At 39.3% G+C, this 15,866-nt stretch overlaps 1 protein-coding gene across 4 annotated transcripts in view; it reads right to left on the reverse strand.

The window, feature by feature from the left end:
* The window catches only part of DPH6 (diphthamine biosynthesis 6), a 248,942-nt gene that overhangs the window by 143,314 nt on the left and 89,762 nt on the right, over positions 1-15,866 (reverse strand). For all 4 annotated transcript variants that reach the window (XM_053381498.1, XM_053381506.1, XM_053381489.1 and 1 more), the window contains exons 7-8: positions 13,367-13,461; positions 10,817-10,904 (exon numbers count right to left, since the gene is read on the reverse strand). In XM_053381498.1, the coding sequence (XP_053237473.1) occupies positions 10,817-10,904; positions 13,367-13,461 (183 nt within the window). The remainder of the gene's footprint in view (positions 1-10,816; positions 10,905-13,366; positions 13,462-15,866) is intronic.

The following is a 15,866-nucleotide window of genomic DNA, read 5'->3' on the forward strand; positions in this document are numbered from 1 at the left end:
GTGGAGAAGGATTTCTGCTAATAATGAAGAAGAGGGGTATAAGGGGAGAAGAAGCACGCGTGGGATGGGTGGAGAAGGATGCTGCTAATAATGAAGAAGAGGCGTATAAGGAGAGAAGGCTCCTCTCCTCTCCCACTTTGCTCCTTTAAAGCAAGCAGGCTCTGCTTTTCTCTCTCCTCCCCGCTCATCCCCGCTTAGCGAGCTGAAAAACTTTGCTGCTATGTAGCGAGCTGAGTGGGGAGGAGAGAGGGACAGAGAGCCTGCTTGCTTTAAAGGAACCAACTGGGCAGGAGCTGCTTACACTCGTGTAAGCGCCTCCTCTGCTCGCCCGCTTTGCTCCTTTAAAGAAGCAGGCTCTCTGTCCTTCTCTCCTCCCCACTCAGCGGCTCTTCTCCCGCTTTGCTGTTTCAAAGCGAGCCACGGAGGAGGGAAGGAAGGGGAACCATGGATCCTCTGCTCATGACTGCAGCAGACCCCCCTGCCACCCGTAGGCATTCGCTCCATAACACGCACAGACATTTCCCCTTACTTTCTAGGAGGAAGAAAGTGAGTGTTATGGTGCAAAAAATACGGTAGTACAAAAGCAGCAGCAGAACTTAAGAGTTCACATTAATTCAGCTCCTGAACCATTTGTTGCCACGTGTGTCTTTGTGTTTTTACAGGAATGTGATAAAAGGGTAAAGCAAAGCTTAAGTTTGTTAGCAGTTCATGTCCTTTCAGGGAAAGTAGGCCATAATGATCAGCCATGGATTATTGACAGCGGGCATTATGAAATAGTTATCCTTGCAGCAGGGATTCTCTTTTTACTAAATAACCCTGATATTTCACTTGACAGAGCTAATTATGTGATTTCCCTCCTATTCTAGCACATAAGACTATGCCATAAATATTCCCAACAAAATTACATGGTTCTCCCTCCCCCATACTATTTACTTCAAAAATTAAAATGTTACAACAGGAATTCTATAATTATATTCCTTGAGCAATAAGTGCTCCCCCCTCAAAGCAAGCAAAGGGGAATCCATCTGTAATTAAGGCCTACAGAGATTACAACAATATAAAGTGTGAAAAGCAGCAGTGATATAATACTTACACAAATGGCTATGATTTGAAGGCTTCCTAAATGCACAGCTTATGCTGCTTTTAGACAGCAATTTTGATGTGGCTTATTTCCAGCTCAGGTAACAGAACTTTTTTATTATTACTTCAGTTAAACACAGGTATTTTGTTTGCTAAATCATATCAGAATGGTCCATATAATTGTCCCATCACCAGACGGTAAGCAAGCAAAGAGGGCTGTATGATTACCTGAACTCTAAGAGAGATCTGAGGGAAATGGACTACAAGGTCCCCTCCAACTCCAAGTCAATGTTTTTATGTTGTTTTATGTGTTTATGTTGTTTTATGTGTTTCTTCTTGGGAGAAAAGCAATGACAAACCTAGACAGCATCTTAAAAAGTAGAGTCATCACCTTGCCAACAAAGGTCCGTATAATTAAAGCTATGGGTTTTCCCAGTAGTGATGTATGGAAGTGAGAGCCGGACCATAAAGAAGGCTGATTGCTGAAGAATTGATGCTTTTGAATTATGGTGCCGGAGGAGACTCTTGAGAGCCCCATGGACTGCAAGAAGATCAAACCTATCCATTCTTAAGGATATCAGCCCTGAGTGCTCACTGGAAGGACAGATCGTGAAGCTAAGGCTCCAATACTTTGGCCACCTCATGAGAAGAGAAGACTCCCTGGAAAAGACCCTGATGCTGAGAAAGACTGAGGGCACAAGGAGAAGGGGATGACAGAGGACGAGATGGTTGGACAGTGTTCTCAAAGCTACGAAAATGAGTTTGACCAAACTGTGCGAGGCAGTGGAAGACAGGAGTGCCTGGCGTGCTCTGGTCCATGGGGTCACGAAGAGTCGGACACGACTAAACGACTAAACAACAACAACATGTGTTTCAGAAATGTAAGTCAGTCCTGGAATTTTATTGAAGGGTAGTATAAATCTTTTTTTTTAAAAAAGAATTACTCTATGTAAAATTGCCATATATGAAACCGCTTGTGGTGTCCAAGAAATAGAAGCACAATATAACTTTTGTAAAAGAGAAGGATGAAGAGATTTTATATTCAAGGCATATCATATCAAATTCTTACAGGAAAAAAGTAAAATATTGATGAAGCTACACTTCATACAACAGTGGCCTTGTTTTCCAGTGAAGAGGAAACTGAGGCCTCCATGGACAACTATGAATGTTAGGTGACAAATAATGTTATTAAGAGTTTATAATATACCTATAAAACAAAGCACATTTGACATGCCAATATCTATACTTTTAAAAAGGTATTAGACGCATAAAATGTGCAGGAAAAATAACATTCTTAAGTTTTTAATAAAGAAAGAGTAGAGGAATCTTTTCCATTATTATGCAAAAATGCATCTTGAAGTTGTGCGGTAATGTATTAAACCAGAACAGTGAATAAAATGTTATTCTCCCTCAGGCACAAGGGTTCATTGTGCTGCCAGAAACAATCTAAAACAAATTTCCAGTGAGCCTTTGTAGTTAACCATTAAGAGATTTAGCTAAAGAAAATGCATTACAGAACAGCAGAAGAGAGCAGGAGCTGATTATTATACTAAGGCATGCTAGCCCAAACTGTGGAGTGATTATAAAATATTCAATTGAAAGAATGTAAAATTAACACCTGCGAAACATAAGGAGAATGACATGTTTGAACACTGAACTCAACATGCAATGCACTCAACAAATACCATTCTTGTTTAATCTGGTCAGCTCAGATATGACTTCTATTAGAATTATCATGAATTATGACAATGGATTCCAGTGACCGGGGGTTTCTATGTGCTCTGGTCTACCCTTCCATACGCCCAGGACTACCTTTTGTAAATCCTCCTACACTATCCTTATGCTTATGTTTTCTTTATGGCTTTGAAAATTTTTGAGACTGCATAGGTCCTTGGTACATTGTCCATCATATAGCTTAGCTACCTAACATCACCATGACAGCCAGCGAGATATAAAGTTCTTTGTGCACTGAGGATTATCCAACATAATAAATAACGGGAGAAAAAGGAACATCATACTAGATTTTTGCAGGGCAACGGCTGTAGCTCACGAAACTCAACCCCTATCAATGCTCTAAACTGACATAGGAGCAGAGCCCATCTGAACAGGGAATCATCCCTCATCAGGGAATGAGAAGGTGTCCCAAATGTTCAGTAATTATGTCACAGCCACTTACGGAAGCTCACATTTCCCAAGAGAAAAGGAGCTCACCAAGACAAACCAGGAAGTATCCAACTAAACAGTTCTGCCAGCGCAAGCGCAACTGAACATACCCTCCCTCTTCTCTCTACACAGGCTCCCTAAATATACTGTGGATTTTCCCTTGCCCCTCTAGAACAGATTTAGGGAGTACTATAGCACAGCGATGAATGCTTGTGCTAGCAGAACTGTTTAGCTGAATACCACCCAAGCTTTTTGCTCCCAATCTGGTGTTGGTAGAGACTGGGGTGGGGGAGGTTTACAGGGCCTGAATATGACCCACCAGCTGATCTCTTATAATAAAGATAGGTTGTTGATCTGTTTCCCATGTAACAAACATTAGCAGGGATGTGCCTGCATTCTACGTGAATGGGAAGGGTATCTTTAAAAAGCCATGTATATATATATAGCAAATAGGTACTATCATACACTATAGTATACTGCTTATTACGTGACAGGTTTTGCATGGATTAATCTAAAGGAGAATATGTCTTGCTGTGGAAGATGGCAAAGGTAAGTCCTATCTCACTAACCTTTTAGGCTCCAAAATTCAGAGTTCCGTGAGAGTGTCAGTAAGCATGTGGACAGGAATGATCCAGTAAATTCTACCGAAAGGTTTCTAAATAAACTTGGCACAAATGGAATAAGAGGATAGATAATCTCGTGGATCGGTAACTGGTTAAAGAACATGGAGCAAAGAGAGGAATACACAGACAATACCCACAATGAAGGGTTATAAAAAGTGTCTCCTAAAAAAAAATTGTATTGGGATGAACGCTTTCTAAATAATTTACAGCATGTCTGGAGTTAAAAGGTGAACAGAGTTAAAAGATGAACAGTGGGTTTGCAGATGTACAAACGCTTACAAAGATCTCTGAAAAGATCTCTACAAACTGGATAAATTGAGGACAAATTGGCGAATGCTATTCAATGTAAGTCAGTGTAAAACCAAGCACTCTGGGACAAAAGAATTTCTTCACTTCACATATAAACTGGCAGGATTGGAGCTGGTTGTGACTAACGAGGAAAAGATCTTGGGGTCATTTGGTGAGCTCAATTAAAATGTCGACTCAATGAGGAAGCTGTGGAAAAAAAGAGGGGATTCCATGGCGGAGATCATTAGGAAAGGGATGGAAAATATAACTGTCAATAACTGCATGTATGTAAACCCATGGTGTGACTACACTTCAGAAACTGGGTAGTCCTGATTGCTGCATCTCAAAAATTGCACAGCTTAAAAAGCTGCAAAAAAGAAGAAGCAACCAAAATAGTCAGGGGGCTGCAGCAACTCTCCAATATGGAAAGGTTATAATGTATGGGACTTTTTTAGTTCAGATATAAAGCAAAAGAGAAAACTAATGAGCTTTAAAACATGTATGTGTGGAGAAAGTGGGTAGAGAGAAATCCCCCTCTCACACTGAATGGTGGAGATTCAGGACACACAAAAGGTCGGGCTTCTTCACATTGTGCATAGAAAAACAATGGAATTTGATACTGCAAGCTGTAATGTTGGCTACCCTTTAAAAGCGGCTTAGACAATTTTTCATAGAGGATAAAGTTATCAATTGGTACTAGTCATGAAGCCATGACTAGTTGGTACTATCAGTTGGTACTAGTCACGAACTGGTATTCATGTATCTGAATATACAGTGGAAGAGTGTTACTGCTCTCATGTCCTGTTTGTGGGCTTCTCATAAGCTTCTGAGAGAACAGGATACTAGACAAGATGGACCTCTGGTCCGATCAAGAAGGGCTCTTCTTAAGTCTCCCACGTGCCCCATAAAAGATTCCTAAACAATAGGAAGCACTTGAGGACGATACGGCATGCAGTGAAGGGAGAACTGCTGGGAATTGGGATCCTCTTCTAATTTTAGCAATTTAGAAAAAGAAATCATTTATATATCAATTTCGGCTGTAATCCTATGCCTACTGTAAAGGGAATTGGGGGTTGCTTGTGCGCAAAGGGTGCTGCCGCTCTAGGCAACGTTGCCTGGCTGAACCTTTCCCTGGCTGGACAGCCCTTTCTCCATGGCTGTGTCAGTCGCTGGCAGAATCCGTCAGTGGGCGTTTCCTGAACTTCTTCCAACATAGAAGCTCTTTGACGCCAAGTCTCCGCCTAGCCTCCCTGCGTGGAAGTCTCCTGCGCAGAGTGGGCGTGCCCAACGGAGGTCCTGGGCTCTCCCCGCTGGTCTCTGTGGAAGAGTCTTGGAGCCATCTCTCCGCAGTCCCCCCTTGCTTCCTGGTGTCACTCCTATTTCCTTCCTCAAAGGAAGTGTTCTCTCTCTCCCTGCTGGTCCCTTCTCCTGCATCGTTGGGGAGCCTTACCTCCACTCTAGGCTCCGATGGCAGTTCCCTGACACCTACTTATCTGGGAGCAAGCTGCAATGAACTCAATGGGATTTGCTCACATGGATATACAGTACTACAAAACTATACAAACCGACTTAAAAGTATTATTTGATGTTTGAGGAGGTTCAACATTCTCTGAATCAACATTTTAAAGATATTAACCCACTTCAGGGTGCAAGCCACAGCCCCAATGTCCCCATGTGCACCAACACTGTATACTCCACTCTGACCTTACCTCAATGAACAGAAAAACATCCCATGGACTTCTAAGCACTAAGCCGGAGGATGTGGATCATGGGATGTTGGGGTAGCATGTGCAGTACCACACGGAAATCTCCTGTTCAAGAAATGTGTTTCTTTTGTGAGGCAACCGTTTTCTTTTCACTACAAAACCGAGAAGTCAAGCTATTGAAATGGCCCTCGATCTGGTGCACAATTAAGCAGGCTTAAATTCCACTGATACTACTTAAGTATGCTTAACTGTGCCTTAGAATGGGACCGTGAATGTTTTACTTTTGCAAGAGTTACAATGCATTAACTGGTTGAAGGGCTTTAGAAGGATAAACACAGAAATAAGAAGTAGAAATTACTCAAGACTAAATGCCTGCCTTGCCAGTATGAATAGCTCTCTGGTCCTATGGGGTTAAACCCTTAAATCATTTGATGCATTATGCTCTTGAAAATCCAAATGCCCCTCCATAGTTACAATTTATTGAAAATGTAGCTTATTATAGTATGACAGAAAATAAATTAATCGAAAGATATAATGCCTTTTGCCATGATTCCATCACAACACAAAACAAACTATTTTCCTCCTTAACTCTACAAGACATTAAGTGTATATACCAAAATCTAAACTACAATTCCATAAATGCTAGCTCTTTAAGAATGTGACAGCTTTGTCTACAATGAATTTGAAAAATGATTTGCTATAAAACTGCTTGAAACTGTGGGGCTTTAACAAAATCTTAAACATCTACATAAGAAGGAGGAAAGAGCTTCTGAATAGATAAAAGTAAAATCTTGATTCTTATATAAAATGTTATGCATTTTAATACGATTTTTTGCCTGATTTATGTAAAGCTTTGTGTTTTTCATTTTCCCTAGCCTGTCACATTGTAGTGATATATGGAGCATTTTAGCATCAAGTTTGCCATGAGCAATAAAGTCAGTGCCCCTAAGAAATATTAATATATTTCCACTTTCTCTCCCCTCTCCAAGAGTGTTCTCTTATTCAGCTTATTTGGTTTCACTTCACATAGCCGACTGGCATAATTTTCAGTCTCACAGTAATATTTTAAGGCTTTGCTCTGTGGAAAAAAATCCTCGTCAAACAAGGTGTGTACTAAAATGGCACATTTGAGAATGGGGAACATGGTGCTAGGAAGCAGAATTCTAAAAATAAAGAATTATGTCTCTTTTTGATGAATGTACAGCAGTTCTTTCTGAGATAAGACCTGCTATGGCATATGCCTATATACTCTTGAAAAGTCAATATTTTTAAACGAAACACAAAACCAGCTGTGATCATTAATGGTGTTTGAGTATCACGTACAAAATAAAACCAAACCAAAATGTTTTAGCACAAAGAAGCATTTAACACAAAGACCTGTGAAGAACGCTAGTGGCAAACTCACTGGAAGGTCTGTAGAGACTCAATTTCCCTGCACCTAAATGTGCCCTATTGTGGTTTTCACTGTTACTCCAGCAGGCTGTTTAATACTCGGAGATATTCCTCAGGAACGAGTGGGGGGAGATGGCTGGAGGATATTTCGAGAGGGGAAATAGAAGCACAGAAAGAGTTGTGTCCTCTCAACTAACGGTCGTTCATAGAAAAGTGTTCTTCCTCTAAATGGGTTTTGAGATACAAATTTCATCAATGCATGTAGAAGTGTATTGTGCTTTTAATGCTTCAACTTCTGAAGCTACCACTCATTCTGTAAGACTGCTGGCTTCCTTCCAATTCACTTTCCAAAACAGCAAGCTTCCCTTAATGCCAACAATAAATGGGGTCAGTTGTATTATTAGACACTACAGCTAAGTTCTGCTCTACTGTGCCAATGAAATCTCCTGAGTTTGCAGTAAAGATCCCTGAACAGACTGTATCAGAGCACAGGATCAGTCTGTAAGCAAATTATTTGTCTCTCAACGAAAGTATTAGCAGCTTACTGTGTATCTTGGGAAGTATATATTTAGCTTCTGTGTACTATGAATCCTTGTTATATAATCCTACATTAATTGATACACAACCTGAGCATCTGAGGTGCAAAGCTTTTTGCTTCATATTTTGTTTGTGTCAATTATACCATAATAATTATAAACACATGGAACTAAATAGCCACAGTAAATATTTCTAAACAGGCTACAAGACAGCATGGTACCATTTCTGCTATTATTTTTCTTTCTACAGTGGATCCCATTTGTGCCATGAGAAGCTGGGGGCGGCGAGGGGAGACACCAACCCTGCAAACGTTAACATAATTTTTATTATTATTGTCTGGTTTAGCTTACAGGCGTATATATTCGCAAAGCACTTCTGGCATGGGAGCACAATGCTTCACAGGTATCATTACTGTTAGATCAATATTGCTGAAGAACATAACTTGATCACAGGAACAGAAGTTAGAAAGGACACTTTTGAGGTTCTTAACAAAACTATTGCTTTCTCACTTCATCGTTTTAGTTTATATCTCCAACTCCTTGAAAGATTCCATCAACGGTGTCTCCGAAAAATTTTACACATCTTGTAGGGAGACAGGCGAACTAATGCCAGTGTACCAGAAGAAGCAAAGATCACAAGTGTCGAAGCAATGATTCTTCAACATCGACTTCGTTGGACTGGTCATGTTGTGCGGTAGCCTGATTATGGTCTTCCAAAGCAACTACTCTATTCCGAACTTAAAAATGGAAAGCGTAATGCTGGTGGTCAACAAAAGAGGTTTAAAGACTCTCTCAAGGCAAATCTAAAAAAATGTAACATAAACACTGACAACCTTTACCAAAGGTATCATGGACTGTGAAGATGCTCAAACACAGAAAGAGGAAGGCATGTTTGGCAAACCCTCACTGTGATCAACTCCTGCTCTGAAAACTATGTCCCCACTGTGGAAGGACGTGTGGATCCAGAATTAAGACCATGTTCACGAACACCAATCTTACTCAGTTACGGGAGATCGCCAAGAAGAAGAAGATATACTCTGGCAATTTTTAAGAAATTATGACTTAAACAGTGTGTTTTATTCAATGCTAGCCTATTTTTTTGGTTACTTTTTTAATTGAAGTATAAAATATGCACAAAGATAACACAAGTCAAAATGCCATTCCACAGCCAATGAAACTGTATATCTTACAAGTTGAGCCACCCAGCTCAAGACTAAAGGTATTAATAGAATATAGTAGTCCGTCTTGCAGCTTTTCTGACAAAAGAGAATATACATGGTTTGTATGACAATTGGAAAATATACATTTTCTATATTACGTAAAAGTTTTCAGAAGATTCCATGTTTGATGTGTTAATTTTTCAGCTACTGAAAGGCTGCAATTCCATAAATTAAGATTTAAACCATTCAGTGTTTTCCACTGTTTCATTATTGATGGTCATGTAGCTGCTTTTAAGAAAACTAAGAGTTCTTTCAATTTTAGATTTAGGTTTGATTGTTCAAAGAGTGGTAATAAATACAATCATAGGGCAGGGGAAGCCTACCTTTTCCTTGAACACTGCAGTAATTTTCTCACAGACCTCCTATCAAAACAGAGACAAATGGACAGGCCCACCAGAGATCTATGTGCCTGAAAACCACAATCATGCCAGAAGTTTGGCTGATTTTCTATCATAGGTTTCACATGGGTCCTATACTACCTGTGCCTTGTTTTAAAAGTATTTTCTGTAATGTAAGCTGAAACAGGCCATACTGAATGAAAGAATTTATTATTTCAGTCACAGACCAATTCCAGCTCACATACAAAATCAAGGAAGTCATGAAACACAATAGGGATACATTTAAATTAGCAATTCAGTATAACAGGGACAGTAGATATAGCAGCAATGAAAATATATAAATTAGAGAACAGGCCATATTGTTTTAGAGAACCATATTATCTAACAATTGGGTTTTGTTTATTTTGGACTTAAATCCCTCTCCCATAAAGTTTTCAAGCCAGCTAAGAGTCCCTGTTGAAATTTTTATTCTTTGTTGCATGTATTTGAGACTTGCGCCTTAAAAAATGTACAAAAAGACCATTCACAAATGGGTTTTTTCAGTGTGTCTGTGTTTGGGTGATCCCTTTGTGAAAATCCTTGTCAGATTCAGACTTCCATCAATAATTTGTTAGTACTCTTTGAGAGGCTGCATCCCCCGATACCTTTAAAAAGCGCCTTAAAGACCTACTGTTTCACTGCTGCATTTAAGGGCTATGTGTTGCTGAGTATTGTCATTTTGTGCTGTTTGAAATGTAATGAAATGGTTGGTTTTATTGGGTTTCAAAATTGTATTATGATTTTTGGTTGATATATATATATTTGTTGCGACCCACTTTGTGAAACGTGTGTTTGAAAAGAGGTCCATACATTTCTCAAATAATTAAAAAGGCAAGTAGATGGCAGTGGCTCATCAGCATGATGTCTCTGTATCCTTTTTGGAGCATGGGTTTAGAACTTAACAGTTTGGGCCTAACGCATCTCTGTTATCACTACAGACCAAGGGTGGAGAGTCTGTGGTCCTCCATATATTGTTGGACTGCAACTTCCATCAGCCCCAGCCAGCATGGCCAATGCTCAGGGATGATGACAGCTATAGTCTAGCAACACCTGGAGAGCTTGAGGTTCCCCATTCATCATCTCCAAGGTAATATAGAAGTATTGCCTAAATTATACACACTAAATATGAACAGCAAGAGCACAGACATAGTCCAACTAATGTTCCTCTGTCTTCTCTTGGAGAACTTTGAAATGCTGAAATACCATTACATTTGGGGTGTATTGTGGTGGCCAGGATTTAAATTGGTAAGGAATGGAGCTTGAGCAGTATTAGCTTTTATCTGTCCCCCGCCCCCCCCATCCCATTTGGACATTTTGTGTGTCTGTTTTTAAATCACTGTTATCTGCTCTGAGTCTCGGTAATGAGACAGAACAGATTTAAAAATAAATATTATTAATATAAGTATATTAAAACTGGAATGCGGTACTTGCCTTATCTTCTAAGTGCAATTTTAATAGTCGAAGATAAGCCACAGGTGCAAATGCATCCGCTGAATGCACAACAACTTCTGATACATCCCTGTAGTAACAGAATCATAAACATTTATTTCAGATTACACTGAACATTTCAACAATTAGGTTCTTTTTTTTAAGCATTAGTGGTCAACCATGGGACAGAGGACAGATAAAATCAGATCATATGATTATGGCCCTATCTGCACATTCAAAGCAGTATTAAACAGGCATGCAAGGATCATAGACCTTATGTCATGACTAAAGTTTCACTCAGATGTGAACTTCTAATAGCATATGTTACTTGTCCTAATATCAGCCTCTGTTTCTGTAGACTGGAAAGCACCCAATATGACAACGGTTTCTAAAAAAAGGTTCCAGAGGGAATCTGGGAAATTCCAGGCCAGTTAACATAATGCATGTTTCGGAAAAATAGTAGACAGCATTATTAAAGACAGAATTGCCAAGCACAGGGGAAAACAAGCAATGCAGAAGCAGAACCAGAATGGCTGATTATACCAGCATTTTTTATAAAAGTAATTTAGTAATCAGCTGTAGAATGTGTTACCTAGAGAGGCCTGCCTATCCACTCTGCTCCTCTCATATAAAGAGCAGCAAAAATAAAAGAAATAAATAAAATAAAGCTTTTTAAGAGGCAGTGAAGTTGTCATTCTTACTAGTCTGGTTTTGTTCTCAATGTGGGTGCACTTCATTATTATTTTATTGCCTTGATTCTCCCCTTAGCAGAGGTATAAAACTTCTTGTAATAAAATAATAAATATCCTGGAATCACTTAAAAATACAAGTATCATAAAAGAAGAGGTGTTTAGTTTTATTTTGTTCATACCCCACCTTTTTCCACCACAGAGCCCAAGGTGGCATACATGTGATTCCCAGGTAGTCTCCCATCCAGGCACTGACCAAACTCAGACTTGCTTAGCTTTGGCAAGGCAAGTCTCATATGCCTCCAGGCCTATCTATCTATCTATCTATCTATCTATCTATCTATCATCTATCATCTATCTATCTATCATCTATCTATCTATCTATCTATCTATCTATCTATCATCTATCTATCTATCATCTATCAACTTTTATTTAATATTTCACATAGAAATAACCAATGCATTCTAAAATTGCTTCTAAAAGCCACAAAATATAAAGGTCTTTAGCACAAAAAGAAGGTGAGCACCAGATATCATGGAGACAACCTTTTATGACTGGGGCACCAACATGAAGAAGGCCATAACCACCCACCCCAACTGAGATGGAAGGCAGGGAGATGGTCAATGCCTTTGAAGCATTACATCATGTATCTAGTTGGCTTCAAAGGCATTGGTGAATAGAAGCACTCTTTCCTTAGGGAGATATTAATCTGGGAGAAAATGGGAGAGTGGCACTGGAATTTGTGGTTGAATCAAAATTTGATCTGAAATATTTCGTCTCACACTGTTTGCCACTATACTATAATAAATGTTACACAAAGGATCTGGGAAACCTGTATATGTTCTTACTGCTTACAACATGCTAGCCTATGCCTGACTTTATTGTTTTGCAGATCTTCATGTGGAAGCATAATTATTATATAAATGTACCCTCAAGGGCACTTTCAGCTGGCACAGATTCAGATCAGATCAATTCTGTGTTTATTGGAAGGGTAGCTTTCACCCCTGAAATATTCCAAGTAATACGATCTTCAAACCATTTTGCCCAAGTGTAGCCAACTGGGATACTCCCAAGTGAGTTGTTTGGATATTGTAATCAAATTACCCCCTTCACTGAGATTATTGGTCTAAAAGTGGTGTGGAGCAGACACCGATACTGTTTTATTAGAAAATCTGTAAACTCAGATGAAAGAGGGATAATAGCAGTCAAAATATCTCCTATAATAGATGCAGGCTAAGTTATTTACCATAATTGTACTGACAAATCTACATAAGGATAAAGAAATTTCCCATACCTCTACACATACATTTTAAGAATTTATGGCAAAGAAATAACCCACTCAGTGCAAATTGGACTGATTCAAAACATTAACATTCAAAAACATCCTTTAGTAATTCAAGCAAAATGTTTAGCATTATCATCCTAAATTGCTAATGTTAAAACGCAAAAAAAAATAAAAAAAGGGGGAAAGAGAGAGAAAAGGGAAACAGAGTTAATGGAACCCACAGGCTACTGATGTGGCAGTTTATCAAATGTAGCTGTAATGAAAGATAAATATTACAGGCAATTCGCACTTCATGAAAGGATAAAAGTGTCAGTGTGTAGGTACCAGTTTTACTGCAGGCCATAATCAGCAAGTAAACGAAAGTGCAAATGTCTAAAAAGTTTATAGCTTTCTATGAAGGCCTCGTCTTGTCAGGCATTGATTTAGGTTAGTGGAGGACTTTGCCAGTGTTAAACAAAGTGAGTGTTTGTGAACTTAGAGGACATGCTCTGCCGCTGCCAACAGAAGTGGCCTCAAGCTAAAAGTTAATATGTTCCCAGTGCTAAAATTTAAAGGGAAGGGAAGGCGCAGTTCCTTACACAACTATTTTCTTCTTAAACAGAGGGCAATCCAATGTGAATGTTTCATATTCTCCACCTTCTCCACAGATATGGACTCCATATTTCTTAGAAAGCTAAAAAATAAGGGAAGGGAAGAAAGTTATTATTACGAAAAATCATTGCTTTATATCAAGTCAGAATGATGCGAGAACACATAGTGCTCACAGCCTATACTGCAAACATAGAATCCATCTTGATTTTTTCTATTATACACAAAGGCACAAAGTAAGGCTCAGGTTGCTACACTGGTGTCCTTCTGTGAGCTACAGCAGGTAGGGAACTGGGGTGAGAGGTCTGCAGGTAGAAAAGGGACTAGGGAAGGATGCAACAGGTATAAACGCAGTGCAGTGCCTTTTGAGCCTTTAATGATTCAGAGCCCATACCATGGCAAAAGGTCCTTGGAACCCTTTGTCCTTGTGGTATTCTCAAAGACTTGGGACCGCAATACCTCAAGGACCGCCTCTCTTCATATGAACCTGCTCGGACCCTGATATCATCTTCTGAAGCCATTTCTTCGTGTGCCTCCTCCACAAGAGGTCCTAACCACTACACCATGCTGGCTCTCACAAACTGGTGCTACATTAAGCTCAGACCAATCGAAGAGAAGCATAGGAACACATTCCACACGAGATCCCACAAACATGGCATGAATCCTCTCCAGAGTAGAAGGTGGCATCACAAAAAAGCAATACAACATTTTAATACAGAAACAAGTGTTACTGTCTTCACATCCTGCTTCTGAGAGAGCCAGTGTGGTGTAGTGGTTAAGAGCGGCAGTCTCGTAATCTGGGGAACCGGGTTCGCTTCCCCGCTCCTTCACATGCAGCTACTGGGTGACCTTGGGCCAGTCACACTTCTCTGAAGTCTCTCAGCCTCCCTCACCTCACAGAGTGTTTGTTGTGGGGGAGAAAGGGAAAGGAGAATGTTAGCCGCTTTGAGACTCCTTCGGGTAGTGATAAAGTGGGATATCAAATCCAAACTCTTCTCTTCTTCTGAGATTCCATGGGGCAGCTGGCTGGCCTTGATAGGACACTGGGATCTTCTTATGCTTTTATTGGAAGACTGGTCAATTTTTTTAGCCTGGCTAAACTGGAATATTTAAGGCCCTTTTGGCTTTTATTCTTGTTCAGTCTTTTACTTTGGTGGTGTGCCTCAAGTCAAAATGTTATCTGTCAGATAATTAAATTATGTCTGTTTACCCATTTTGGATGGTAAATTGAAATCTTCCTCTCTCTTTTTTCCAAATAAAGATCAAATTATCTTTTCCAGGCCTACGTTATCAGACATTTTCCTTTTAATGAGAGAATATCTCTTTGTCTAAAAATAAACCAAACATTCACTTAATCAAAAACTCACACTGCTGACATAAAAGATAGCTCTACCTGTCAGAAGCTGCTGTAAGGTTCTTGTAGGACAAATCCATCAAGCATAATTAATGCTGATGCAATAAGAATGGACAACTTACAAAACAGTTAGTCAAAACAGCTTATTCTTCTTCCTGCCAAAAACCACTGCTGAAAAGCTGTTTGAAATGGATACCCTGCCAGGTATGAACAACTACAAAAGACTTTCTTAAAATGCAGCTATATTTGGAGTAACAAAATATATGGCTGATCCTCCTTGTTGATATCCCAGCTAAGTATAACGTGATATGAAGGAGTGATTGTTTACAAGCTCTCCAAACTTGTTTGTCCTAGTGCTGCCTCTTTGGTGCCACAAATCCTTCCTGGACATCAACATCAAATGATTTTTCCAAATTGTTTGCTATCTGCCCTTGTTGGCATATCCTGAATCATTGAGCGGTTCTTCATTATTAGCTTCTTCAAGTGTGGGCACAAACCTGTTATCTTAAAAGGAACTTGTTTCAGAGGTAGATTAACATAAGCTTTTTAAGGGTGTAGGAAGATAATATTATTATTACTCTTAATATTAATTAGATTTATTCATTTAATAGGATTTATATACCGCTTAATCATCAAAACCTCTAAGTGCTTTACACAGAATATATATTTAAATTATTGATAAAAACAGATGTTAAAAAAATGCTAGCCTAACTTTTTTCAAAAATAAAATCAGTTGTTTTTAAAAATACACATTACAAAACTGCCTATTGCACATTCTTCACCATAAGGTGAAGGGTTACAGTAATGTAAAAACACAAGATTGAAATCAGTTAAAACCACTTGTAATCAGAAAAACAAGGTAGGCCCTAAAATATCTCTCTCTCAGGTATCACAGACCAGGGTAAAGAGGTACAGCTTCAGCATAGAAACAAAGCTATACAATGAAGGTGCACATACATGTGAAGGAAATACCACAGCTTGGGGGATGCCAGAGCAAATGCCCTATCTTGGGTTGCCACTACCAAAATTCCAACGATGGTAGAACTACCAAGAGGGCACCTCTAAACACCTGAGAGAGAATCTGTAGGGAAGGAGGCAACCTTTCAAATATCTGAGGCCTTAAACACTAATGTGAG

Source organism: Podarcis raffonei, chromosome 1, assembly GCF_027172205.1.
Source record: "Podarcis raffonei isolate rPodRaf1 chromosome 1, rPodRaf1.pri, whole genome shotgun sequence".
Lineage (NCBI taxonomy): Eukaryota > Metazoa > Chordata > Lepidosauria > Squamata > Lacertidae > Podarcis > Podarcis raffonei.